This window comes from Aquarana catesbeiana, linkage group LG03, assembly GCF_042186555.1.
Source record: "Aquarana catesbeiana isolate 2022-GZ linkage group LG03, ASM4218655v1, whole genome shotgun sequence".
In the NCBI taxonomy this organism is placed as follows: domain Eukaryota; kingdom Metazoa; phylum Chordata; class Amphibia; order Anura; family Ranidae; genus Aquarana; species Aquarana catesbeiana.
In genome coordinates this window covers 330,513,081-330,540,870 of record NC_133326.1, presented here as the reverse complement: position 1 = coordinate 330,540,870, position 27,790 = coordinate 330,513,081, and the positions used below count along the sequence as shown (strand labels likewise).

Below are 27,790 nucleotides of genomic sequence, written 5' to 3'. Positions count from 1 at the left end.
AACTCCTAACTGGAAGATATAGGGGTTGAATTACTAGAAGTGGAGAGTGCAAAATCTGGTGCAGCTGTGCATGGTAGCCAGCTACTAACTTCAGCTTTTTCCATTAGGCTTTGACAAAAAGAAATAGAAATTGATTGGCTTCTATGCAGAGTTGCACCTGATTTTGCACGCTCCAATTTTAGTAAATCAACTCCATAGTTTTTGTACGACACTGTGTAAAAGCAGCTTCTTTCAGCCATTTTCCTGTTTACATTTTGCTCATGTGTTTGCTGTACATCACAATTTTGAAACAGCTTTAATGATTTGGAGCCTCCAGCAGAAATGCAGGTAGCAGGGTAACAATGCAGACGCACAATTGGGAGACAGTTGTCATCTCATAACTTAAAGTGCCTGAATATTCATGGTATTTCAATCGCATAATATTTCAATAAGAGCTACCTGTACATATTGAAACATATTAAAAACTGCTTTTTGAATGACATTAACATGGTAGAGTGTATCTAAATCATGAAAAACAAAAATGTTTAATATTGAAGTTCATCAGTCCTTCAATATGGTTTCCTTTATTTTGACCTGGTGATCCATGCAGTAAAACACTTAGGGGTTTATTTACTAAAGCTGGAGAGTGCAAAATCAGGCTCATTTCTGCATAGAAACCAATCAGCTTTCAGGTTTTATTGCCAAAGCTTAAAGTGGATGTAAACCGGATTCATAAAATTTGACCTGAGCACGTCTCTGTAGTGTTTACACATCTTTCTCCAAAGCCCCGAGTCTCAAGTCTTTCTGCTGCTTTGTTCCTCTGTTATCAGCATGATAACTTCTGACAAGTTCTCGGACACAGGAGATAAAAGCAGCTGAAAATTTGTGTCGGGGAGGTTGCTATAAATAGATTAGCAGTGAGCTGGTCTATCCACAGCACAGCTCTGCATGTTTCTTTCTTCCTCTGTCTATCTGGAGTGGAGGTGTGTGCTTTTCCTCCAATCAGCTGTCACACAGTGTATGCCAAGATTCCCCTCCCACAGCTGAAAGAGAAAGTAAAAATTCGAACTCAATGTTCACTTTCTTAAGAATATATAAAGCTGAAGACAGCTGATAGACAAATAAAACTTGTAGGAGGAATTGCTCCATCTGTGTATCATTTGAGGCTGTTCACTTCACTGGGTATAGGAGAGGGTTTACATCCACTTTAATTGAACAAGCTGAGGTTAGAAATCAGTTTCCATGCACAGCTGCACCAGATTCTGAGTGCAAAACTTTGTAAATTTACCCTTTTCTGTCCTAGGATTAAAATGTGTTGTCAACCTGGGATTAGGAGAGTCTTAGGATGACAGAGTACCTCCTCCTCTCCTCATTGCAATAACATAGACGGAAGGGGTTTGGTAGCACACAGAAAGAATTGGGAATAATGACGCTAACCAATTATAGTGCAGCAGAGGCAGAGAACACAGGAATCTATAAGTTTACTAGATTTCTGGCAGGATCAAAAGGTAGTTTAGTTTCTGCACTTATCAAACAAATAAAAGAAAATGCTATTGATGGTAGATTTAATAAACAAAAAGGGAACAAATTAGAGAAGCTAATTGTTATGCCGCGTACACACGAGCGGACTTTACGGCAGACTTGGTCCGGCGGACCAGAGTCCGTCAGATAATTTGATCGTGTGTGGGCTCCAGCTGACTTTTTTTTCCCCAAAAGTTCAACGGACCTAGAAATGAAACATGTTTCAAATCTTTCCGACGGACTCGAGTCCGGTCGAAAAGTCCGCTCGTCTGTATGCTAGTCCGATGGACAAAAACCAACGCTAGGGCAGCTATTGGCTACTGGCTATGAACTTCCTTGTTTTAGTCCGGTCGTACGTCATCACGTACGAATCCGTCGGACTTTGGTTGATCATGTGTAGCAAGTCCGTTCATTCGGAAAGTCAGTCGAAAAGTTCGCCCGTGTGTACGCGGCATTAGAGTTTGGGAGTGTAATCTACAGGGAGGTTCAGGACCTGCTGTGCTGTGTGGTAAGCATACCTAAAATCACAAGACAGCCTGATCACAATTAAAAGCAGTTAATATATAAAGGGTTCATTATTAATCAATAACTGGGTTAAAGGGTATGTATTACGGTTTGCCTAGGAGCAGAAACAAGAAAGCACTTTAAAACAAAAAAGATACATTCAATATGGTTTTATTGTATCCATGCTTTCCCATCTTTTGTCAAAGTATTAGCACAGTACTGATAGATACATCATCCAGAATTCCTTATATTAAAGAATCTAATAAGTAAGTTTTTTTGTCTTTTTTATTGCTAAACACAGATGCTGTGTTCACCACAACTGCACACAAAAGAGAGAATGCACAAAGTTGACCTATATGTGAGATGGGGCAGTGCAGTATGGCAAACTATATTATTTAATCCATGCAGGACTTTGTCTTTACGTGTAAATATAACACTTAAGAAAATATAAATAGCAGACAAGTATAGAATTGGTTGTAATGACAAGAAACGTCATTAGAACTACATGTCCTTCAAAAGTTACAGTAATGTACACACTTGTATTAAGATGTATTATCTCTTTTTTGCTGCTAAACACAATAAACAATGATGAAAGTTCTTGTTCTATTCTCCAACAAATTTGTAGCGAATGGTGAGGGTAAAGATTCCTGGAAAGTTATGACACATTTATCACATTATTCATATTACCAGAATACGCCTGTAGAGAGAACAATAAGCAGATAGGGAAATACATGATATATTTACAACTGCTAGTAACACTGAAAGTTGTGGACATCACACCACTGGTAAAGAAATGGCCCTTGGATTTGGCACATCAGGAGTAGTTAATGTGACAAAGAACATTCATGAGATAATAGAAGCATGTCAGCTTCCTTGTCCTGTTCGGAAATATTCTTCCCCACCTGGTCCCGCCCCTCGTTTCTCTGCTCAAGGCTTCACATTTAGGGAGGTGGCTGATCTGTCATGGTGCCAGTCACGCAAGCGAGTATACCGGGGGCTCTGAAGCTCTGTGATGAACTTTTCCCTGTGTCACGGGGAGGGATGGGATTGGAAAGTGAAAATATAAGGGAGATAAGACAGAACAAGAAAAAGAACAGAATAAGAACAGAAGAAATAACTAAAAGGAGAATAGATAATACAGTAAAACCTTGTAACTTGGTTTAAGAGCGTTTTGCAAGACAAGCAAAATTTTTAAATACATTTTGACTTGATATACATGCGATGTCTTGATATACAATTAGCGTCATGTCACAACTGGGTATAAAAGAGAAGAGAGGTGCCTCCAAGTGTAGCAATATGGTGACATTTAATGAAGGTACAACATTTAGAAACATATTGCTACACATAGAGGCGCCTCTCTTCTCTTTTATACTCTGTAGCTCCTGCTGAATTTTTGCTTCTAATCCCCTTGTGGAGGCTGCCATTTGTGGATGGACATTTCATGGTTACACAACCTGGTCACATTGCTATAATCTTCTTATATGGACTATAAACTGAAGGACCTATAAATAAATGGTTGTGGAACAAATCATTTGAGTTTCCATTATTTCTTATGGGGAAATTCACTTTGATATACAAGTGCTTTGGATTACAAGTATGTTTCTGGAATGAATTATTCTCGCAATCCAAGGTTTTACTGTAGAAGTAATTTCAGAACCCTTTATCACGATGGGAAATGATCACCTATGGATGTATTTTGAAATCAACTAAACTGCAGCTTTCTCTGGCAGAAGTATCTCTTGAAAAGTCTCTTGCCAACAAATGTTTTCATCATAGATTTTAATTTTGTCTAGCTGACTAAGATGAACAACTAAAAGGTAACCATATGTATATCAGACATCATTTGGGAAATCTGACCACTACATGATATTTGTACAGAGCAATCAAGGTGTAAACATGCACAATTGCACTGGCCTTAAAGTGTATAAATATAAAAATTGAAATGTAATATATTTCAGTTTATTAGTCCGAATGCCTATATGTGGTGGCTGCATTCGTTTTCTTTTGTTAGGCATTTTTCTTTACTTATACCAGATGATCCGGCCAGTATCACACTTTCTTTCCTTGCGTTTAGATATGATTTCAAGTGCAAGTTCACCTTTTCAAAAACAAATGAAAAGTTGAAATAACAACCTACACCCTTTCCAACCTTGTTTCCCATGGCACTTATCTCTGTGGGTGATTAGCGGTCGCTGCCTATGCACCCAGTGCAGTGGTCCAGGGATTTGAAAGCCCTGATCTTCTTTCCCTTCTTTTCCAAGGGCTTCTGGGACAGATTAGCTATTCTGTTTTGTTGGACTTTGACCAATCAGAATTGCTCGGGACCCCCCAGAAGCCCTAAGGAAAAAAAGGGGGAGGAGAGTAGGGGGTTTCAAATCCCTGGATTTACCGTGAGTTAAATCACCCATGGAGGCAAGTGCAGCATGAATGGGGGGGTGGGGGAAGGTGTTAATTTACCCTAATATATTGTAGTGTAATACAAATAGTAACAGAACTCTCATTATGTGATAGGTGCAGTTTTAGGAGGGCAAATAAAAACATAAGTGTGAATAGGCAAATAAAATACATAAGTGTGAATAGGCCAGTAGGTTTAATGAAGGTGAAGTGTTCTAAATCTTTACAATAAATTATTTAGGCCTACTTTAATCCTTCATAATAAGCCTGTTAATTTACATTTTTTATCCACTTATTTATTTATGCAGCTGAATTTGTAAGACATAATCTCTAACTTATTATGTTTGGTCAAGTATAATGACAAATTACATTAATACAGTTTGAAAACCAAATCAATCCAAATTGAGATCTATTTGAGCATAGGATTTAAAATAAAGTATTTGACTAGTTTACTTCGATTTAGCCAATATTTACAGGACTGCTGATGGAGAGCAGTATTAGTTTATGTGCCAATACAAACATTAGATTTTTCTGTCCTTTTACATTCTGCTTAGGATCCAGCTGTTAAGACATTTTTAGTATAAAGCTTTTGGCTTTTAAGAGTAGATAGGCTAGCACTGTAACTGCGTTAAACTGCATCTGCAGCTTTAAGTGTCTGCTCTGCAAAATATATTTATAGAATACAGGGGCTGAACCACTTAAAAAGGAAACTAGTTTGTAATTAATACACTTAAGTTAAACTATATTTTATATTTTAAAAATAAACTAGCAACAAGAAACATATGTCTTTGGAGACTTTATAAGTTTGCTTTATTACAAAATGTTCAGTTAGCATTCCACATTGTTAAAATGTATTCTAAAAAAAAGTTATTGTTGATATGCATGGAAGAATTTGTGTTTCTGTGTTCCCCACTCAGTTTTAATAAATCCGGACCATTGGGAATCTGTTATAAATAAGAAGACATCAAAAGTATATATCCATATTGGATGGAGTTAGCCATTCTCCAACTTTCGGGTTACATACTACTTCTTGATTAGTAAAGCTGATCCTACTTCACTGTCCTAAAACTAGTATACGACTTGGGAATCAGAAAACAGAATTCATTTTTGAAAAAGGCATGTTCACCCATGAATCTATTTAAAGTGAACCTGACTTGGCCTAAAATGTCCTTAAAGTTATCAGCACTTGTGACAGTCATCAAATCAATGTCTATTTCGAAGAGCTTTGGCTCTAATGCCGCGTACACACGAGCAGACTTTTCGGCAGGACTGGTCCGAAGGACTGAGTCCGGCGGACAATTCGACCGTGTGTGGGCTTCATCGGACCCGCAGCTGACTTTTTCGGTCGAAAATCTGCCGGACTTTAGATTTGGAATATGTTTTAAATCTTTCCGACGGACTTGAGTCCGGTCGAAAAGTCTGCTCGTCTGTATGCTAGTCTGACGGACGAAAACCGAAGCTAGGGCAGCTATTGGCTACTGGCTATCAACTTCCTTATTTTAGTCCGGTCGTACGTCATCACGTACGAATCCGTCGGACTTTGGTGTGATTGTGTGTAGGCAAGTCCGTTTGTTCGGAAAGTCCATCGAAAGTCCGTCAGATAGACCGTTGGACCAGTCCGGTTGAAAAGTCCGCTCATGTGTACGTGGCATTAGGCGCAAGCTATACTTGGGGCCTCGACGTCTAGTCAAAATTAGGTGTTAAGCCCAGTTCTTACCATGCAACTGTCAAATTACGGAACCTTAATGGGCATTTAGCAGTTGAATGACAACAGTGTGGTTTAATATCAGTTGTGACCTATGTTCCAAGGAGGCTCCACAAAGACAAAGGGATTGACCGGAAGTCTGAAAAACAGATACTTGAATGCACTGCAAAGTTTTAGGCCAGGGCAGGTTACCTTTCATTTGGAAAGTGGAAAACCTGTTGGCTTGCTCATCCCCAATCATAACCCCCCACCTTCATTTTTGTAATACAGGGCAAAGCTACATAGGCGATTTCTGGTCAACCTAGAATTTGGGTGTTTATAGGTAAATAACAGTACAGTTGATTTTTCTTAATGAAGATAATATAAAATAAAACTCTAATATGGATTTGAAAACCTAATTTGGATTGAAAATTAATTTGCATATGGAACAGTGTAATAATATGGCTAGTAAACTACCACTACATTTTATGAAGTATCTGATGATATTATTAAAAATAACAAAGCTTTTTGTACCCATTTTCGGTTCGAAAATTGAAATGGTGGGGAGGTAATTTTATTTTTTGCAAGACTTTGTACCTAAAATCCTTGTAGGTGTCCCTGAGCAACAAATACAATAGGGCCAGCGGCTTTAGAAGTGAAAAGAAAAATGTATGTCCCACAGGCGGCTGCCATAGTCTATCATGAAAAAGCAAAATGACGACTGGAACCTAACCAGGTTGCCACTGGTAGCACCCCATTTTTTTCCTTGGAGTTTCTGTGCTTCTATGTGAATACAAAAACCTAGTATTATACAAACTTAACATAATAAATATAGTGAAGTTAATATACTATTTTAGATTTACTGGTCTTTTAATATTAACTGAGGAAAAAATCCTCTGCCATCAGCTGTACTTTCAGCTGATACTTACCTCATTCTTTTCATTTGCTCATCATCGGGGTCTTGCACTGCAATTAGTGAGAAATGACAGGAAAAGAATAGACATAAAAAAGAAGAGCATGAGATAAAGTCAGAGAAGATAAAGGAAGAGACAGTAGGTAAAATTGTTGGGAGAAGGGTAACCCCTCATGTCTTTTGTTCATATGACACCAATAAGTACATTGATGGCAAAGTTAATACTGAGATGGAGTAGGTTAGGGGACATACAGTAGATATTACTTTTGAATGTTTCAATAATGAAGGTTTTAAAAGTCTTCTGTAGTTTTGTGTGGTTCAGAGACTGCGCTCTCGCTGAGCTGCAGTTCTCACACTAACAACTGGAATCAATCAGCGTAGTTCTCAACCATGTGATCATCAAAATCTCATAATTTCCAATCATGATGATCACATGAAGTTTATTTACAAACAAAGCTGCCTTTTCTTAACCCGTGTGCACACAGCGTGACAAAAGTACAAACGTTTTAAATTTGATTAAGAAATGTTAAGTGTAAAAGAAAAAAGGTTAAGTGCAAAGTAACCAGAAATTATTTTTTAACTTTTTTTTGTCCATTGTCAGATTATGATAAAAACTTGTGCACAGAATTTACTAAGGTAGTCAAACTAGTCCGATTATTGTCAAGGTAATTAATGCATAGTAAGACTGCTAAAGGGTACATTCACAAATAAATATTTATGATGTGACAAAGGATCCTCTGAGTATTTTGGGTTAGCTAAAGACAAAGCATAGGGAATTGTTTGGAGTTTAAAAGATCGTGAAGCTTGTACCCATTTGGGACTGGAGCTGGAGCCTAACATTAACTTTCCAAATACAAAAAAAAACTTACTAAAAATACTGTCTATAATTACAAATGTTTACTTTGCAAAATATTGTTTGCTCCATGCACACTGTTGTTTCAAATCAAATAAAACCTGGTAACCATTTCACCCTTTCACAAGACTAGTATGCTCTGTGTGGTTTTGTCCTGTTTAAGAGTGCCAACATTCCATAGTTACTATATAGTACAACTGATTGATAAAAAAAATCATTAGAAGTTAGCTGCTCACCCTTCCGCTGAAATCCATATGCTGAATCCACCCCCTGAGATTCACTCCCTCTGTGAAAAAGTACTTTACAAAATCTCCACGTCTACCCCTCAACTCACGCATATCACTGGAATCCCCATCTCTACCCCTCGACTCATACACTGGAATCCCCATCTCTAACCCTCGACTTATGCACTGCCAAACTTTAGCAAACCTCTGCTCCTCCTCAAACATCCCACTCTCTGATAGTGGATACTGATATCTCTATTGAATGCCACACCATAGGCTGCCACTTTGGTTATGGGCTTAAAAACCCATGGGGATGGGTAGTGCAAATTTTCCACTGTAATGACAGCCACTTGTCACTGCACACACCAATCCCATAAACTATTTTGGAGGAGAAATATCCTCTCCAAATATGTGGTTCTACTAGACATGTACAATATTTTGTGCAGTAAGGCATGTCAGTAGGGACATTTTTGAACAGGCACATTTTTGCTAATACAAAATATATTTAGTGTCCTACTCTGTTAACAAAAAAAAAAAAAAAAAAAAAAAAAAAAAGTTAAATATTTAGCCTACAGCCACGAAAAAAAAAAAATAATATTTGATAGCTGCCAGTTCAACAAACCATTTTTCAATAACTTGCTAAGGCGTAGGAAGTATTTCTTCTAGCTCTAGTTTTTATATTAAATGGTTTTCTGTACTGTCAGATGTCAAATCATATCTATTGTGTTAAAGTTGAACACCCTAAAGCAGTGAAGGAATGGTTTCAGGAATTCAGTGGATTTTGTGAACCCCTTAACATTTCATTAACAGAACACACTTCGTAAAGAATATGAATTTACAGTTATTAGCCACCAGGATACTTCTGACAGCACTAAAGATATTTTGGTGCATGGGCAATATCAGGCCATGTAGAAGAGGGAAAAACTCCCCTGCAATTCAGTGGTATATATGGGACAACAGCCATTATGTTGGCTCACTGCTCATATAGTATAGCTGAAAAGCTTATGTGGCACATCCATGCAGATACACTTACTGAAATCTGTGCCTGTGAGCTGTGCCAGGATTCGGAAAGAGCGGGACTGAGTAGTCCCTGTACGAGGCTTCCAATCCTCGGTGTCCTCCATCAGCCTTTTTTTACTTGAATCATTAGGGAGGAAGGCTGGTTGGTAATCCATCCTAAGAGAGTGCCTGTCATTGGAACAAATGGAGGAATATGGAGGAAGAGGGGTGGGAGGAGGTGGAGAATACAGGTAGCCGTTAAAATGATTTTAGTGTTACTCACAAGGCAACACAGCCTATGCAACACTACAGGCTTCACCAGTCTTTTTGGGGGGCACTTACTTGTCGTCTAAAAGAAATGCGTCAAAAGAGGGATGGTTCACTCCGTTCAAGACCTTGGAAACGTTCTGCTCTTTGGGGTTTACGTCAACGCTATGAGAGCGAAGAATGTTACATACACAGAAACCCTTGGGTGATATGACAACATATGTACCAAAACACATAACTGCCACTACTTTCAATGACATCCCTGATCCCAGCAGCAATTTTCTTTGTCAACATGCAGACAAATGTATTAGGTGCAAAAGGCTCATAAAAGTGAACACACACATTTATATTAGTAAAAACACAACAATAAGCAATGCTTACTGACTTTTCTATGTTCTCCACCTGCAAGAAAAAAAAAAAAAAAGAGGGAGAGGAAAAGGAAGGGAGGAAAAAGACAAATAAATTAGGTTAAAAAGGAGGAAAATCTAGTATACACATCTTTTCCAATCTAGATCTTTTTCCCCAGGCTGATAGATGATAAAAGATAGATGGACAGACAGACGATAGATAGATAGATAGATAGATAGATAGATAGATAGATAGATAGATAGATAGATAGATAGATAGGATCTAGGTTTTCCATACACTAGAACCTTTCTTTAAATGACCACATCAGTGCAATTTGTCATATAGCCAAACCAGTGCTAGCATTTATGCGTTGTTTTTAAGTGGTGCTTATGTGTCTCCCTGGTTGCTGCAGAAAACAGTTCTTTCTCATTGTCCAGTAGTCTTCTTGAGCATCCACAACTAGAAATACATCAGCATACAACATACAATGCTTACAATGCAATATATATAACCCCCAGACAGTGCAATCTCAGTCAATTTCTACACCTGATGATTTACAATTATTGATTGGAGAAAGGCAAACCATTGCAGTGCACAAAGTGGCTTCATTCAGTGCAACACTCACAAATATATGTGCTTACTCCTGGTTGTACGCATGTACATAGATGAAGTGTCATTTTTGTGAGCCCTGTGAATTCAGGGCTATTGGTCACAGTCTGGTAAAGCAAACGCTGATCTCCACCCCTCACCAGCACACACCACCCTAACATATATTCCTTACAAGACCTGAAGATCTGTTTGGAGATTGCGCTGTGTAGTATACCCCTCCTTGGAGTGGACTGAATTTTAAATCAGATATTAGATGTGTGCAACGGTCACAGAAGAACATGTACAGACCACTCAGACTAGAAGAATCTGTGATTCATTGATCCATTTTACAATAAGATTAACCTACCCTCACCCCGTCTTTCACATAGCATAATTGCTACACTGGACCTATGGAATCTAACCAATGATAATCACACACAGAAACCAAGAAAGTATTAGAAAAGTCCTGAAATACCTGTCCGAACTGAAGAAGGATGTGAAGAACTCCAATACGTGCAGAGCTTCTGTCACTGATCCTTTATGCTGTCAGCCTCAATATAGCTACAGGTCAGATTACTCCAGCCCTAGTAAGGCTCTGGCAGGAGGATGCATTGCAGTACCCCACCCCTAATACTCTGCTAAGAACATACAGAGGAGGGGGTACAGGAGCCTCTGCTTCAAATTTCAGTGCAACTCCCACAGTAAACAAGACAGCTTCCAATGTGTTAACAGACACCTGTCGTCAACACTCTGGGCATTCTGGGAGTCAACTCACCTTACATTCTCTATGGCGCACATTGGGCTGTGCATACTCAAGAACACATGATGTCATACAAAATAAAGTATGATGAAAATGCAAGGAACACATCAACAAGTAAACAGACTGGTATGAAGATATGTGGGGGACTTGGACTAAGAGGTCAGCAACAAGAAGGACCAATTATTAGTGCCACCTAGCTGCATATATTAATACAGCATGATTTCTGGTAAAGCAAAAGAGAACTCTCCATCACCTTGAATAAAATCATTAGAAAATCATTAAACATTATATTTGCTTTTGAAAAACCCCAGAATTGAAAAGCGCAACCATGTTTAACATTTTGCATATATGTTCAGAAAACTAGGTACAGAATTTATATTTTCCTCCTTTGTTGCATATCACCAGTGCTGCTACATGCATGCACTCTAGCAACTGCTGAATGGATTTCCCCATGACAACAATGGACCATGCTTGTGCAAAGCTCACCTGTGTGGCCACTTGTAGTCTCCACTATGACAGGCTGACAAATGCAGCAGAACAATTAAACAACAGAAAGCATTATCCATAGAGGCAGATGCCAGCTGAGGTGGCCATTTTTGCAACACCCATGAGCACCACCATTAGTTGCTAGGATGCTGGTGGCAGGGCCACACAATGTCACTGGTTGCTAGGATGCAGGCACCTTGGCCACACAGCATCACTGGTTGTTATGGTGCAAGCGGCTGCCTGCACCATAACCAATGATGTTGTGTCACCCAGGGGCTCAGCATACACAGGGTTGAACATGCACGGAGGACAGAGTGCAACTATAGCAATTCCAGCCTCAGTGCGGCCTCAATTAGCCACAGTTCCTGGTTGGTACCCTTCCCAGGAACAACTAACAAGAAGCTCACTGGCAGGATCACCAGATATTATTTTTAACGAAAGCTGCAGATTTGAAAAAAAAACATTAAAAATCGCCTTTGAAAATACATAAAAATTATTATTATTGTACACGATTTATATAGCGCCAGCAGTTTACGCAGCACTTTACAATGTAGAGGGGGGACATAACAATTACAGTACAGTTCAATACAGAAGGGACAGGAGGGCCCTGCTCGTAGAGCTTACATTCTAAAGGGAGGGTGTGGTGGTACAAAAGGTAATAGATGCGGGGAATGATTTTATGGGGGTGGCTCGGGGACAGTTAGGTGGGTGTGGGATAGGCTTCCCCTGAATAAGTGAGTTTTCAGGGATCTCCTAAAGGTGGACAGGTTAGGGGCCGATTGGACATACCAGGGTAGGAAGTTCCAGAGGAAGCAAGAGGCTCTGGAAAAGTACGGAAGGTGAGCATGGGAGGAGGTAACAAGGGATCTAGAGAGCAGGAGGTCCTGGGAGGAACGGAGGGGATGATTTGGACGATATCTGCAGATGAGGTTGGTGATGTAGCTGGGGGAGATGTTGTGGATGGCCTTGTATGTTGTTGTTAGCATTTTAAATTTTATACGGTGGGGTAGGGGAAGCCAGTGAAGGGTTTGGCAGAGAGGAGCAGCAGTCACGGATCGGTTAGTGAGGTATATTAGTCTAGCAGCAGCAGCATTCATAATAGACTGAAGGGGGGATAACCTGCGTAAGGGTAGGCCATTAAGGAGAGAGTTGCAGTAGTTAAGACAGGAAATAATCAAGGAGTGAATAAGTTGCTTTGTGGTGTCATTAGTCAGGAAGGGTCGAATTCTGGAGATGTTGCGGAGATTAAGGTGGCATTATTTAGCCAGCGATTGGATGTGGGGGCTGAAGGAGAGGTTAGAGCTAAGGATTACACCCAGCACCCTGATGTGTTTGGAGGGACCAATGGTTGTGCTGTTGATCTTAATGGTAAAGTCATGGGGGGGGGGGGGGCGAGGGGGTCAGGAAGGAGGAAATATAACAAGCTCGTTTTAGAAAGATTGAGTTTGAGAAAGTGGTGTGACATCCATACAGATATGTCATTCAGTAAGTTTGAGATCCAAGATCGAGGGGGTGAGCTGGGGAGTGGAGAGATAGATCTGGGTGTCGTTGGCGTAGAGGTGGTATTGGAAGCCATGGGAGGTTATCAACTGGCACAGGGAAGAGGTATAGAGCAAGAATAGGGGGGGCCCAAGGCCGGAGCCTTGGGGTACCCCAACAGAAAGAGGAAAAGGAGCGGAGATGGAGTTGTGACACTGAAAGTGCACTGAGATATGTAGGAGAACCAGGATAGAACAGAATCACGGAGGTCAAGGGAGTGTAATGTTAAAGTCTATATGTAACTTTAGCAATTATTCTACCTTAAAGCGGACCTGCAGTCATTTTTCAACTTTCCATCTATTAAATCCTCTGCCCTTGTTATTTTAACTTTGGATAGTAAAACAATTTTTTTTCTGCCAGAAAATACCTTATACACTTCCTGTTTCTTGCCTGGTAAAAAGCCTAGGCTTATGGTATTATGCACAGCTCTCTCTCTCACTCTTGTGAGAGTTTGCCAAAAAAGGGAGGGGGGGGATGAGTCATAGGAGAGCCAATGAGAGCTGCAGGGCTGCAGAGCAGGAGGTGTGCCTCTGTATGTCCATGTAAATCCAGGAAGTGAACAGGCAGCAGCATCAGCTGCTCACAATTCAAATGGATGTAGCCAGATTTAGTAGAGGGAGATTTCTGCAGCATATCTGCCAAGTACAGAATCACAGTATATATAAAATAATATGCAAAGTGGTTGGAGGGAAGCTTCAGAATGGTAAAGATGTTTTTATTACAAATTATGTGAGCAGACTGCAGTTCCTCTTTAATACTGAAACCCGTTAGCTTGGTCCCATCTGATCACTTTCATCTAGCAACACGAGATCTAAATCGTTAAATGTTGCTCCCAGCTAGCCAGCTATGGAAATATGCTGTCAGTCTACAAGGCTGCATCCATCCTAAGATTTTGAAAGTAAGGCAAGATTCTATAAAGTGTTTTATTATATTGGGTTTGATTTACAGAAGGAAAATAGGCTATTTACTTTTCAGGGATGCCCAAAGCTTAGTGAGAGTTGAAGCTCTGCTAAATCCATCATCTAATCATGTGCAAGCAAAAATGCCATTTTTTTTATTCTCCTTCCTCGAGATTGGAAATTCTTTGCAAAGTGAAATTTCACCACATTCACTAAACTCTGGGAAAAATTCCCTTGCAAAGTGCAACTTCCCTTAAAAAGTAAACAGCCTTTTTGCTTTTAGTAAATCAAGACCATTATCTTTTTGGCTTGTGCTGCCTGTCCACCAGCATCAAACACTTTCTGAGCTAGGAAGTAGAGCTCAGTAAAGATGAGTGATAACATGAAAACAGAAGTCTTAAGCCCTGTACACATGGGCCAAATGTCGGGCGGCATCGGCCGGTTCAACAGAAACCAGACAACATTCGGCCCATGTATAATGCAGCTGGTTCGTAGGGGCATGACTGAAAAAGCCAACTAGCTCCTGTTCAGCAATCTGTCCGGACAGTTCTGACGCGGGCGCTGTACCCCTGTCCGAACACAATAGAACAGCAGGGGAGATCGCTGTACTAACATACCTGAGCTGTCAGTTTTTTTCATTTAGCCCGCTGGACTGAACGAAAAAAAAAAAAAAAAACCTAGCAGTGTGTACTAGGCTTTACAGCCACTGGCACCACATTGAGGCATTTAATTCACATACTGTATAAAAATATTGCATAGGTGTCTAATCATTTTCTCACACTATACAGTAATTTAACCACAGCGAGCATTTACTTCTGATCTATTGTTATATGCTGTAGAAATCATTATCGCCCCTTTCTTCTGTTCTCTTCAATAAACTTACAATTAATATCAACTGGAAGCTAGCAACATTTATAGGAACACCCCTGTGGATCTTTTTCTATGAACTTGCTTTCACATATAAATTCTGAGAAAATAGATAATCTGCATGCAGAACATTAAGCTGATGGGTGCAATAAGCTCTAAATTGAATTTAAACTAGTCAATCAAAATACTTTTCACAAAAAAAAAAAAAAAAAACACATAATGCAGGAGGTTCAAGAGACGTAGATGAATAATCCAATAGAAGAGCACTAAAAGAAAGAGTTAAAAACAGCCAGATTCTAAAATGACAGGCAATCGTGATGTGAAAATATCAGGACTGTTTGACACGCACACAGTCACTCTGTATCATGCAGGGATCTGTACAGCATGTACTTCTAAGTCGCTTGCTGCTGGTCTGTGACAGCCCCACAATGGTCACACTCAGCACTGCTCTGCCTGGTTACTAGGATACAGGATGCTTATTACCTAAAAACATCAGCTTCTATTCAGTCCGCAACCCTCCTGACAGCACACTACACTGCGATGTACATCCAAACCCCCAGCTTCTCTCCCAAATGATGCCATTCTAGGAAAACAGTCATAGGATGTACACTAGATGGATTTGGACAATTTTTATAGTAACCAAACAGATAAGAACACCATCAAAACGGCAAACAAAAAGTAAATTGTAACAAAACCATAAAAACTATTACTAACTGAAAGGTCAACATTTCAAGGGATAATTTTAACAGATCTTAAAATGTTAATAAAAACATGAAAAATTGCCAGTCAGATAAACTACAGAGATATGTTAATATCCACCATTTTATTACACATATCCTTCTGCTAATATTAATACATCTACAGCTATCAGGAGCCTTTGAAATTGTAATTTATTTTTCATTTGCATGTCCTTGGTTTTTAAAAAGGAACATTAAAATGTATGGTTAGACAAAATATTTTCCATCTGCGCTAACAAAACAATGAAAATCATGACTCCAGCCTTTTGGTCTAATGCTCAATGCAACAAAGTTGTAACTGCAGCTGAGAGGACTAATCATCAGCAGAAGATGCAAATACTACTCTGTTCTAGTCCAGTGAGTGAACAGTGCCACCTGGTGGCCATAAGTGGAATTCTATAAATTGCTGTTCAGCTAACTGCTGCTGCTACTATTCCAATTTTATATTAGAACTCATCTGTTAAGCAAAGTGCCTGCTTTGCTCTCTGGCATGTATATTATCTGGTGCTAACATTTCATAATTCATACAAAGCTCCCATGGGAACTATGTCTCTGCTCACAGAAGCATTAAAGCTGAACTCTAGGAATTATCTGTATTGCATACTTCCATTGGTCCACAGTGGTACAGTGGAAGTAGGCATATCTCATACCTGATGGGCTGCTGGGGAAACTGAGAATCATTAGACCCCTTTCACACTGTGCCACCACCGGCGTCAGCTGTAAAGTGGCGCTAGCGGGGCAGTTTTAACCCACCGCTAGCAGCCGAAAAGGGGTTAAATCCACCCACAAAAGACCCCTTTCACACTAGAGCGTTTTGCAGGCACTATAGCGTTAAAAATAGCTGAAACAGCTGCTCCATTCACTCCAGTGTGAAAGTCCGAGGGCTTTCACACCGGAGCGGTGCACTGGCAGGGCGTCAGAAAAAGTCCTGCCAGCAGCTTCTTTGGAGTGGTGAAGGAGCGTTGAACTCATGGCTCCTCCAGCGCTGCTCCCCATTGAAATCAATGGGGCAGCGCTGCGATACCGCCAACAAAACACCGCTCCGGCGGCATTTTGCGGGCAGATTTAACCCCTTTTCGGCCGCTAGCAGGGGGTTAGAACCGCCCCGCTAGCGGCCGAATAGCACCGCTAAAACGACTGTAAAGTGGCGATAAAAATAGTGCCGCTTTACCGCTGACGCTGGCGGTGGCACAGTGTGAAAGGGGTCTTATAGTGGTTGGTGCTACTACAGGGATAGCTGCAATTTTCCAGGACCTGCTTCAGTTCTTTGTAAGTGGCTTCCCCTCTGCACACAGAACAAAGGGTGTTGTTCACTTAGCACATTGTATTTTTTTCAGTGAACGCAAAGTGGTTTTTAAAACATGAGATGGAGAAGAGGGCAATGCTGACCCAATGTACATATGCAATACAGATCATTCCAGGAGTTCAGCTTTTATATATGTCCAAAGCCAAAATTGTTTTGTTTCAGTAAAAAAATTGTTAAATTCTCCTCCCCCAACCCAACTGGGGATATTCCCTTAATTTCCTGTCCATATCAGGATGTGAGAAGAAGAATAAGCTCTCCAAGGTTAGGGAGATCCCCTCTTAGGTAGTTGTCACTGGAATAGTTTTCCTTTCTGTTGGTGTTCTGGTGACAACAAAATTTAGAGATGATGAATCTACTTAGTGGGGACACAGACAACAATTTAAAAAAATACTAACAGAGGTTCTAAAGCCTCATACACATGGTCGGATTTTCCGATGGGAAATGTTCGATGTGAGCTTGTTGTCAGAAATTCCGACCATGTGTAGGCTCCATCGGACATTTGCAGTTGGAATTTCCGACACCAAATGTTTGAGAGCAGGTTCTCAAATTTTCTGACAAAAAAACGTTGTTGGAAATTCCGAGCGTGTGTACACAAGTCCGACGCACCAAATTCCACCCCTGCTCGCAATCAAGCAGAAGAGCCACACTGGCTATTGAACTTCATTTTTCTCGGCTCGTCGTACATGTTGTACGTCACCGTGTTCTTGACGTTCGGAATTTCCGACAAGATTTGTGTGACCGTGTGTATGCAAGACAAGTTTGAGCCAACATCCTTCGGAAAAAAATCCATGGATTTTGTCAGAAAATCCGATCGTGTGTACAGGGCATAACTCTTGTCCACCCTATCCAAAACTAAATAAATAAATTAAAAAAAAAAAAAAAAAAAAAAAAAAAAAAGCTTTTGCTTTACATACACTGGGGGCATTTACTAAAATCTGGTGCAGCTCTGCATAGAAACCATTTAGCTTCCAGGTTTTATTACGAAAGCTTAAAGTGATTGTACATGATCACCTTCTAAAACAACTCATTCAGTTTAAAATATAAATGAAAGGCACACAACACTGCACTAAATGTTATTTAGCACCATTAAACACAATGGCAAATCTGTTTCATGAAAGTGTGAAAGGACTCTTAATCCAGGTTTTGCACAAGGCCCCAGGTCATACATTAATCCCTTAAGCAATTCCTATGTATAAACTAAACTAAAGCCTAGTACACACAGGCCAAGCTTCGGCCCATCTGTACTGTAGTCCGTCCAACAGAAGCCGTCCCACAGAAGGGGCATGAGGACCCTAGCATGCACCGGTCGATATCACAAGGGGGCGGTGTCACCAGGTGATATCGCTAGGTGGCCCCACCCCTTAACTATTTAAGAACTGTTAGACAGTGGAGCGGATAGATTACACAAGCAAACTTTTTTCGGGGCGGTGGTGGGATTGTGATTGACGATGGATCTACACCGGGGGACATTGTTTTTTAAAATAAAGGAATTTTCAAAAACTAAAAAACTGCCTCTGAGTTTTCATTTATTTTTGATACTTTTTTTGGTGAATGAGAAGGGGTATAATGTACCCCCTACTCAGTCACATAGGGAGGGGCCGGGATTTGTGGGCCCCCTTGTTAAAGGGGGCTTCCAGATTCCGATAAGCCCCCTGCCCGCAAACCCCCACAACCACCGGCCAGAGTTGTGGGGAAGAGGCCCTTGTCTCCATCAACATGGGGACAAGGTGCTTTGGCATGGGGGGCAGAGCTCCCCCGCCCCAAAGCACCCATCCATGTTGAGGGCATATGGCCTGGCATGGTTTAAAGGGGGGAGCACTCACTCGCTCCCCCCCCTTTCCTGGCCTGCCAGGTGCATGCTTGGATAAGGGTCTTGAATGGATTTTGGGGAGACCCTACGCCATTTTTAAAAAAAAAAATTTAGTGTGGGGTTCCCCTTAAAATCTGTACCAGACCTGAAAGAGCCTGATATGGATTGGGGGGACCCCCACGAAGTTTTTTTTTACAATTTTTATTGCTGGCAATGTTTTTTTTTACATTCAGCTGTCAGCAGGGAATCGCAGCTGAATCGTTGAACAGCTACTTTGGAAATTTGCAGTGAAAACTGAGGGAAAACTGAGGGAAAATTCGCACCAGACATTTGTGAACCTAGCCTAAAGTGATAGAAAGATTGAGATTTCTCTAGATATGTAAATTTTTTTTCATTGTACTGAGGCGCTATATTGTATGGACATATGTTCAATTGTTCTGTGCTCTGTGTAGGTCTGAACTCACACTACACATTTTTTTCTATATATGTTAAAACAATACAATTTACCTTTAAAAATAATTCCTTGATGTCCACAGATTTTATGAAGATATTTTTCAGGAAAAAGTTCAGACCACTCCATAAAAACTATGAACAGTATCAACTGTTGCCTGGAAATCAACTGAGATTAGGCAGCCATAAAATTAAAAGAAAAAAAAAAAAAAAAAAAAAAAAAAAAAAGAAGGAGAAAAAAAAATAAAAAACAAAATTATATTTTTTTTTTTACATACGGTCACCAGTCAGTGTCCCTGGTCACTGCTTTGGTGGCAGTCAACTTTCACACAGACTAAATAATACAAACTAATTTGGGTTATTTTTACCATAGAAATATAGCAGAATACACGTTGTCCTTCATTTTTTTGAAGAAAAGATTATCTGCTAAAGATTATTTTGCAAAATGTTATAACAGAAATGAAGAAAAATGTGGGTTTTTTTTCCCCCAAATTTTCAGTATTTTTGTATCTATATAGCAAAGAATAAAAAACCCAGAAGTTATTAAAATACCTCCAAAAAGAAAGCTCAATTTGTCTAAAAAAAATAATAAGTTTCCTTTAGGTACAGTGTTGCATGCCTGAGTAATTATCATTCAAAGTGTGACAGAGCTGGAAACTAAAAGTTGGCCTGGGGTGAAAGTGTCCGATATTGAGGTGGTTAAAGTGATACTCAGGAAACAGCGTTGCCACTACCAAAATTTAAAATGACACCCCAAAAAGAACTGGTTTAGATAAAAGATAAGTCTTATGGGATTTAAAAAAAAAAAAAAAAAAAAAAAAAAAAAAAAAATCATATCCAGATGTGTCCATAACTTATTCTGGGCTAACATGCCGTTTTCAGTTTGCTAATCATTCCCTACTGTCCCTCAGCACTGGAGTACAAACATGAGATGTGATGTGAGGCAATCAGGATTCCAGTGTACAGATAACCTGACAGCCAGACAGTGATCTCATTGCTTGACTAAATGCACCCACTGAGTCAGCATTAGTCTTCATAATGTCTCCATATAAATTCTGAAGAAATCTTACCTTCCTGAAAACTAAACAAAAGATACCTAGGTTAACCAGAAAACGTTCCCCTGCTGAAGGTTTGAGTATAATGAGATCTCCCATGGTTCATTGCTCTTAGTAAGGCTAGCCATTAGATCTACTAACCACTATGTAAGCAAGTGTCTGTCTGATTGTATACAATCTAAATTACATTTCCAGGTACTTTCTAATATTACACAATGTTGGCAAATTTAACCACTTGAGCCCCAGGCCAATTCTGACACTTCTCACATACATGTAAAAGTCAGCATTATTTTTACTAGATAATTACTTAGAAACCCCAAACATTATGGGGGAGATTTACTAAAACTGGGGCACTCCGAATGTGGTGCAGCTGTGCATGGTAGCCAATCAGCTTCTAACTTCAGCTTGTTCAATTAAAGAGTTTGTTAACCTAAAAAATAAATAAATACATAAATGGATCCTGGCCCTTTAAAGCATGTTATACAGCACAGTGCTTGTGCTGTGTAATTTGGCCCCACGTATCACCTGAAATACCTGGCTGATCCTGCCTGGCTATGCCCTCCCCCTTGTAAGCTGAACATGGTATATCATGGCTGCTGACTCCTAATGACAAGTGCCCCTGTGGGTGTGATTTAAAAAAATAAAGCAGTATATACGAGATTTCTGAGCACGATCAGCGATCTTGTGACAGGCTGGCTCTCTCCTCCCCTCCCGACTGATGTCAGCGGGGGAATCTCAGCCCTGCCCGCTGCATCTGTCAGATGGGGAGAGGAGAGAGCCGGCTGGTCGCATGATCCCAAGAATTGCTCAGAAATCTGGTGTATACGGCTTTTTTTTTTGTATAAATCACACACAGGGGCACTTTCATTAGGAGACAGCGCAGATTCTATTATGGAGGTCAGAGTGCCCCCCCCCCGGACCTCCTTCGATAACCATGTTGGAATGTATTACTACTGAACCACTATCTCACTGTAATGTAAGGGTTTTGCTCTCCTCTCTCCTGTGGAGATCAACAAAACTGTTTTTCTATGGTAGTCCATACAATAATGCAACTATGACTGATTGTGTATATGCATTGCTTGTATTGCAAAGATTTGATAAAACATTTTTCTTGTGAAAAAAAAGGGAGGTCAGAGTGGCTTAACAACCACTTTAAGCTTTTACATAAAACCTGGAAGGCGATTTGTATTTATGCAGAGCTGCACCAGATTTTGCACTCTCCAGTTTTAGTAAATCAACCCCTATATGTTTTTTTAAATCAAAGGCCCTGCAGTTGGCTGTTGTAATTTTTCATGTCACATGATATTTGGGCAGCAGTTTCTGAAATGCAATTTTTTTGGAAAAAATACACTTTAATGAATTTTAGTGCACACAAAGACAATATAATACCCAGTTGTTTGTTGCAATATAAAAGATTATGCTACGCTGAGTAAATAGATACCTAACATGTCATACTTTAAAATAGCGCTTTCCAGTTGAATGGAGACAAAATGACGTTACTTTTATTTTTATTATTTTATTTAAATTCTTTTTTTTTTTTTTTTTTACAAATGTCTTTTTTTTTAAATCAACTTTATTGCTGGCACAAGGGATGAACAACACCCCATGTGATACATGGGGCAGCGATGAGTACTCTTTACTGAGAGATATGGGCTCTATTAGGCAAGCCATATATTATGCAATTTTCTTTCAATCAACCACAGGTTGAAGGAAAGAACATTGCTTGATTTACTGACTGTGTTGATGGGCAGCACTATTGTGTTTTGCTGGTAGGGAATGTGGGGAGCCTTCCCCACTGGAAAAATGTAATGATCACTGCCAGCAACTACAGCCATCGAGAGTGATTAGGCAAAAAAGAACCCAACAGGCTGGTTGTAATGAAGTCAAATAATGGATCGGCTACATTACAACTATCCTACCCATATTGAATTGCCCATTGAATTTCGATCCGTCTATGGCCAGCTTTAGATCCCATGTCTCTCCTCTGCCCTCAAAAGCATCTGATCAAACCAAGATTGACTTGATCAAATGCTTTCCCAACCACCAGTTTCAGTCCTGGCCTCCCTAATAAAATGGGAGAGCCTGGAAAGGTGGCAGAAGGGGGGGGGAGCACATTCCTCCACATGTAAAAGTGATCCAGCAGCTGTATAGCCGCTCAGATCACTTTTACAATATAAAGCATCACCAATTCAAAAAAATAAAAAAAAGATACCAGAGTCATGACTGCAGCTGCATCCATGACTCTAGTAGAACCACTGAAACCCAAGGACTTATGGGTACATCCATTTGGGGGAAGTGGTTAAAGATTGTAAACAAATGTATACCTCAATATGGGATTTTAGGGGCAATGCAGTAGACAGAGGATTGTATTAAAATATAAAATAGTTTATTGATACACAAAAATTGATATTTAAGCAACATACAAAAATACAAAAAATACAAAAAGGACATAATCCATGATAGCACAGTTAGAAAACCATCAGAAAATGGAGTAAAGTGACCAAGGAGTCAAAGCTCCTGCATCGTGATGCATCTTGCTACAAGATACAAACACCACCTATGATGATGCGATGGCATCAAGTAGCGATTTTCCAACGCGTTTACAATCTTTAACCAACACGTGGTTAAAGATTGTAGTACAGAGACTGTACAATCAGACTGCAAGGGGCAGGTTAAAGGAGTTGTAAAGGTAATTTTTTTTTACTTTAAAAATAACAAACATGTTATACTTACCTTCACTGTGCAGCTCGTTCTGCACAGAGTGGCCCTGAACCTGCTTTTCTGGGGTCCCTCAGCGGCTGTCTCAGCTCCTCCCCGCAATAACTAACCACCTTAATGCGAGCTCCCTCGCATGGTGGTTAGTTATTGCGGGCGCGCTCCCGTGATACAGCCTGCGGCTATAGCCGCTCGCTGTATCACTCGGCCCCGCCCCCCGGCACGCCGCATCATTGGATGTGATTGACAGCAGCGCGAGCCAATGGCTGCGCTGCTTTCAATCCACCCACTATAGCCAATCAGCGACCAGGCTGATCGGCTGAATGGAGGTCGGGAACGAGCAGGCGAGTTTTTGAGGTGTCAGGTAAGTAAAACGGGGGGGCTGGGGGCGGCGGTATTATCAAAAGTTTTTTCACCTTAATGCATAGAATGCATTAAGGTGAAAAAATTTATACCTTTACAACCCCTTTAAGAAATCTGTAAGTTTATGGCCACCTTAAAGCTGGAAAGGAAAAAAACTGTGACCGGTTCTTAAGAGATGATCAAACATAGAAAGCAACAAGAGTGAAGGGCAATTTAATGGACCGCATTACCACAAGAGCAGCCACAAAAAAATAACAAAAAAACAAACAAAAAAAAAAAAACACACCAGCCCTGTAAAAGAACAGCGCTACACTCACCCACACAAATCTCCATCAAAATGGGACCTGTAGCTGTGTCCGTGCAGATACTGCATCCCAACAGACATGAATGGGACTACCTGCATGGAACACGTGCATCCCATGTAGGCAAAGACAGCCCTTCGCATAGCTGTACCAATAGATATGTGAATGAGGCCTTAAGACGCTTGACATTCATGTCTTAAAACTCAGGTATTCTGCAGCTCCCACTGTGCACTGTGGTGACAGGGTCACTCTAAGTAGAAGTGATTTCCTAATTCCACAGGATCTCCCAGTTCTGATTATCTTTTCAGTTATAACACACTGATCCTTATAAAGTAAACAGGGGACAGCAGAAATAGATGGATTGAAGAGCTGCACCACAAGTGTGGCAAGCCAGATATGACACAAATGGATAAATACTCTGGTTGAACTTAGTAATACTGCAATGCTGATATGTATTCCATTTCCTCTTGTGTTTCCCTTATGTTAGAGTAGATCTGGTTTTGTTTAAATTGACATGCTGTAGAGATGATTATGGTAGCTTATGAGTTGTTGCAGCCAGCATGTCCCGCAGGCTACCATGTGTATTACATTTGTGCTGTATCCTATGTGTCATCATTAATCAATTAAAAGCTGACTAAAAGAAAGCAGACTTCAGGAGATTTTATTTTGGTTAAAATGGACAATTGTACAGAGCCATTAGCTTAGCTTCAGTCACAGGTTCGCAGCTGAAATAATCTGTATGTGTTTATTGGAAAGTAACTACTTAAAGCCAAGGGCCTCGTGCACACTGCGCCTGTCAAACGCCTATTTTACAAACATTTGACTTTTTTTTTTTGCCCCTAAAGCCCCCTCTATGTTAGGCTATGTGTCCATGCACACATAGGTTTTTAGAGGAGTGAACATTTGGGCAGAAAAAATGCCTAGGCGCGTTTAGTACTTGGTCATTTATTCATTTCAATGGCCAGAAAAAAAAAAAAAAATTGTATTCTGTCCAATAAAGTGAATAAACACCCAAACGCTTGATACTCCTGAATGCACCTAAATGTGTTTGAAAAACGCTGCTTTTATCTTGTCAGGAGAAAAGTGATCAGAAGAGGTTAGTGTGCGTGAAGCCTGAAAGACACAAATTAATGCAGCTCTGTACTCAGTATTACATTACATTTTTTTAATGCAAGCCATTTAAAGAGGAACCGCAATCTGCTCACTAAATTTGTAATAAAAACATCTTTGCCAGTCTGAAGCTTCCCTCCAACCACTTTGCATATTATTTTATATATACTGTGATTCTGTACTTGCCAAATATGCTGCAGAAATCTCCCTCCACTAAGTCTGGCTGCATCCATTTTAACTGTGGGCAGCTGTTCACTTCCTGGATTTACACAGACACACACCTCCAGCCCTGCAGCTTTCATTGGCCCTCTAAACTCATCCCCCCCCCCTTCCTGGCAAACTCTCAAAAGAGTAAGAGAGAGCTGTGCATGATGTCATAAACCTAGGCTAAATGACCAGACAGGGCACAGGAAGTGGGCTGTATAAGGTATTTACTGGCAGAAAAAAAAATATTTTACTATCCAAAGTTAAAACAAAGGGCAGAGGATTTAATAGATGGAAAGTTGAAAAAAATTACTGAAGATCCGCTTTAAGTACCTGAATTAAACCTGGTATCAGTCGCACACTATACCATGTACAGCACAGCTCAGATTGGGAGAGGAAGAACCAGTACAATGAGCCAGTTGGTTATGCTGCAATGCTCACATGCTAACAATGTACAGTACATGCTGATAGAATGGGAGAACAGAATGATAGAAATCTGAGCTTATCAGTCTGCCTATTCTCCTTCCACTGTCCAGTCACAGGACTGAGGAGGGACAAGACTATGGGGTTGATTCACTAAAGGCAAATAGACTGCAGTTGCTCCAGCGCTTAGTAAATGAGCAGAAGCTCTGCTGACTTCCATAACCCAATCATACGCTGTTTTTTTTTTCCTTGCACGTGATTGGGTATCTTTTGCAAAGGGAATCTTTACCTCATTTACTAAGCTCTGGCGCAACTGACCTTTGCAAAGTGTACAGTCTGTTTGCCTTTGTAAATTAACCTCTATAACTTTTGCATAAGTGCAACAGAGACAAATCAGGTATGTTGCCCTGCCAGACATGAGTGTTCTGTGTGAACCTCAGGACTGGAACGTCAGAAATACAAATCCTTTGGCAAGTAAAACATATGTACTTCATCTTCCTCAAAAAGGTGAAATCAAGGAAAATTTAGAAATACGAGAAACTTTATAAAGGCTGAAAATAATTTTCTGTGTTTTACCAATAATTATATTATTGCACCCATTTTAGTATTTCGTGAATTATAAAATTAAAAGGATAAGTTCACCTTTGTAAAAGAAATAATAAATACATATCTTTTTGCGGGTAAAAAAATTTGCATTTATCATTATTTTTACTAGCAGCTTGAAAACATTGCACCCGCAATCAGCAGATCACAGTACCAGTACACAATGAGAGGAAGCATCAATTAACTACCTAGAGCTTTCAACAGCACTGTGACAGCAAGTACGGGGAGAAGATCTCTCGCTCACTGTCACAACAGGGGGTCAGGGGAGAGCCAAAGCTGCAGCATTTGTTATATGTTACATGTTACACCCTGCATATGGGTGTACCATGTAGCATGTTACAAAAGATGAAGCAGAAATGGCCTATTTTCAGTCTCTGTTATTTTGACTCAATGGCTATAACAAACATATGCTGGAAAGAAAACTGACATGGGACTGAATAAGTGTGCTTTCACATCTCATAGCCTAAGGGATGTTATTTCATAAATTCAAGTCTCTTAGCTTTTGGCCCCATTATGGCAAAAAAAAAAAATGTTATTCTGGACTTCGGAAGCACATACAAAATCAGTAGAAGTGGTCCTACTGACTTCTGCCTGGCACTAATGCCTGGTTCCTCTTTATTCCACACGATTTAGTAAACCCCATACACATTTGATCAAATTCTTTTACCCTGAGTCAGAGCAGAAAGCAAACTGACATGAATCCAGACAAGTCTTAAGCCCCGTATACACGATTAAATTTTCGGACCAACGTTCCTCTGTTTTTTGTTGCATGCTAGTCTCATGTTGAAAGTGAAGAGATTACTCACCATACAAAAATTCTCGTACGACAGAATTCAACTTCAGAAGTGACGTAATGTGATGAACAGTTTTGTATGTATTGTTTCATTTCTGAGCATGTGTAGTCTTGCTCTTACAATTTTTTTCAGACAAAAACAGGACATTGTGTTCACATCCGACAAAAATGTTATAGTCTGGGAGGGAGAGCCATTATCCATAAATGGAGAAAACTTGGAACAGTAGTGAACCTTCCTAGGAGTGGCTACAAAAGTGGCCTACAGTGGCCCACAAAAATTACTCCAAGAGCATGACGGCGACTCATCCAGGAGGTCATAAAGGGACCCAGAACAACATCTAAAGAACTGCAGGCCTCACTTGCCTCAGGTAAGATCAGTGTCCATGATCAACAATAAGAAAATCAGCAGATCGTTTGTCGTACAAAATTTTACCGGGCTTTAGATTGCAAGTCATGTTGGAAGTAAAGTTTCAGAGCAGCATTGGGAGGATATAAGCAATGGCTCGTCAAAATGACATGTGTCCCCCCTACACAGTCTTTATATTTTTTTCAAAAATGTCTCCCATAGTAAGGCACCACAAATTAAAGATACAATACCCCACGCTAGTTAGTGTTCATTGTCAGATCTGTGGACTTTCAAACCAAGTACATTTTTCAAAAGTGTAGTTCCCAAGGTCATCTACTGCAACTGTTATTACCGTTAAGAAATCAGTCTAACTGTATGAAATCCCCCTCAGGTATGATCAGATGGAGTATCCTAGCATATTTTGTGGATTTCCTCTTTGGAAGTCATGTATCTATCACAGCTTGAACTAAGTAATCATACTTCCTTGTATTCTTATCAGGAAAAACACAAAACACTGCTGCTGAAGCATGAGGGCAAATTTGAGAAATTCTGCTTGAGAAAAACCCAAATATGTGTTCCTATTTTCAAGAGTGTTAAAGAAATAACTATAATCAAGAGAACTATCAAACAAGGTAAAATATATGAGGGTTCCTACAGTGCCTCCACATGGAACCTATCTTTAACTGGAATGGACCATACATTTTTTAAATGTTTATCAAATTTTAAAAGCTAATGCATTCAGCTGAAT

At 40.0% G+C, this 27,790-nt stretch overlaps 1 protein-coding gene across 5 annotated transcripts in view; it reads right to left on the bottom strand.

Moving 5' to 3' along the window:
- Positions 1–27,790, bottom strand: part of PDLIM7 (PDZ and LIM domain 7) — a 191,851-nt gene that overhangs the window by 58,101 nt on the left and 105,960 nt on the right. Inside the window, exon 5 of one of the 5 annotated variants that reach the window (XM_073620505.1) lies at positions 9,724–9,740. The exons of the other annotated variants lie outside the window; for them this stretch is intronic. Within the exon in view, the coding sequence (XP_073476606.1) occupies positions 9,724–9,740 (17 nt within the window). The remainder of the gene's footprint in view (positions 1–9,723; positions 9,741–27,790) is intronic. 5 annotated transcript variants of the gene reach the window in all.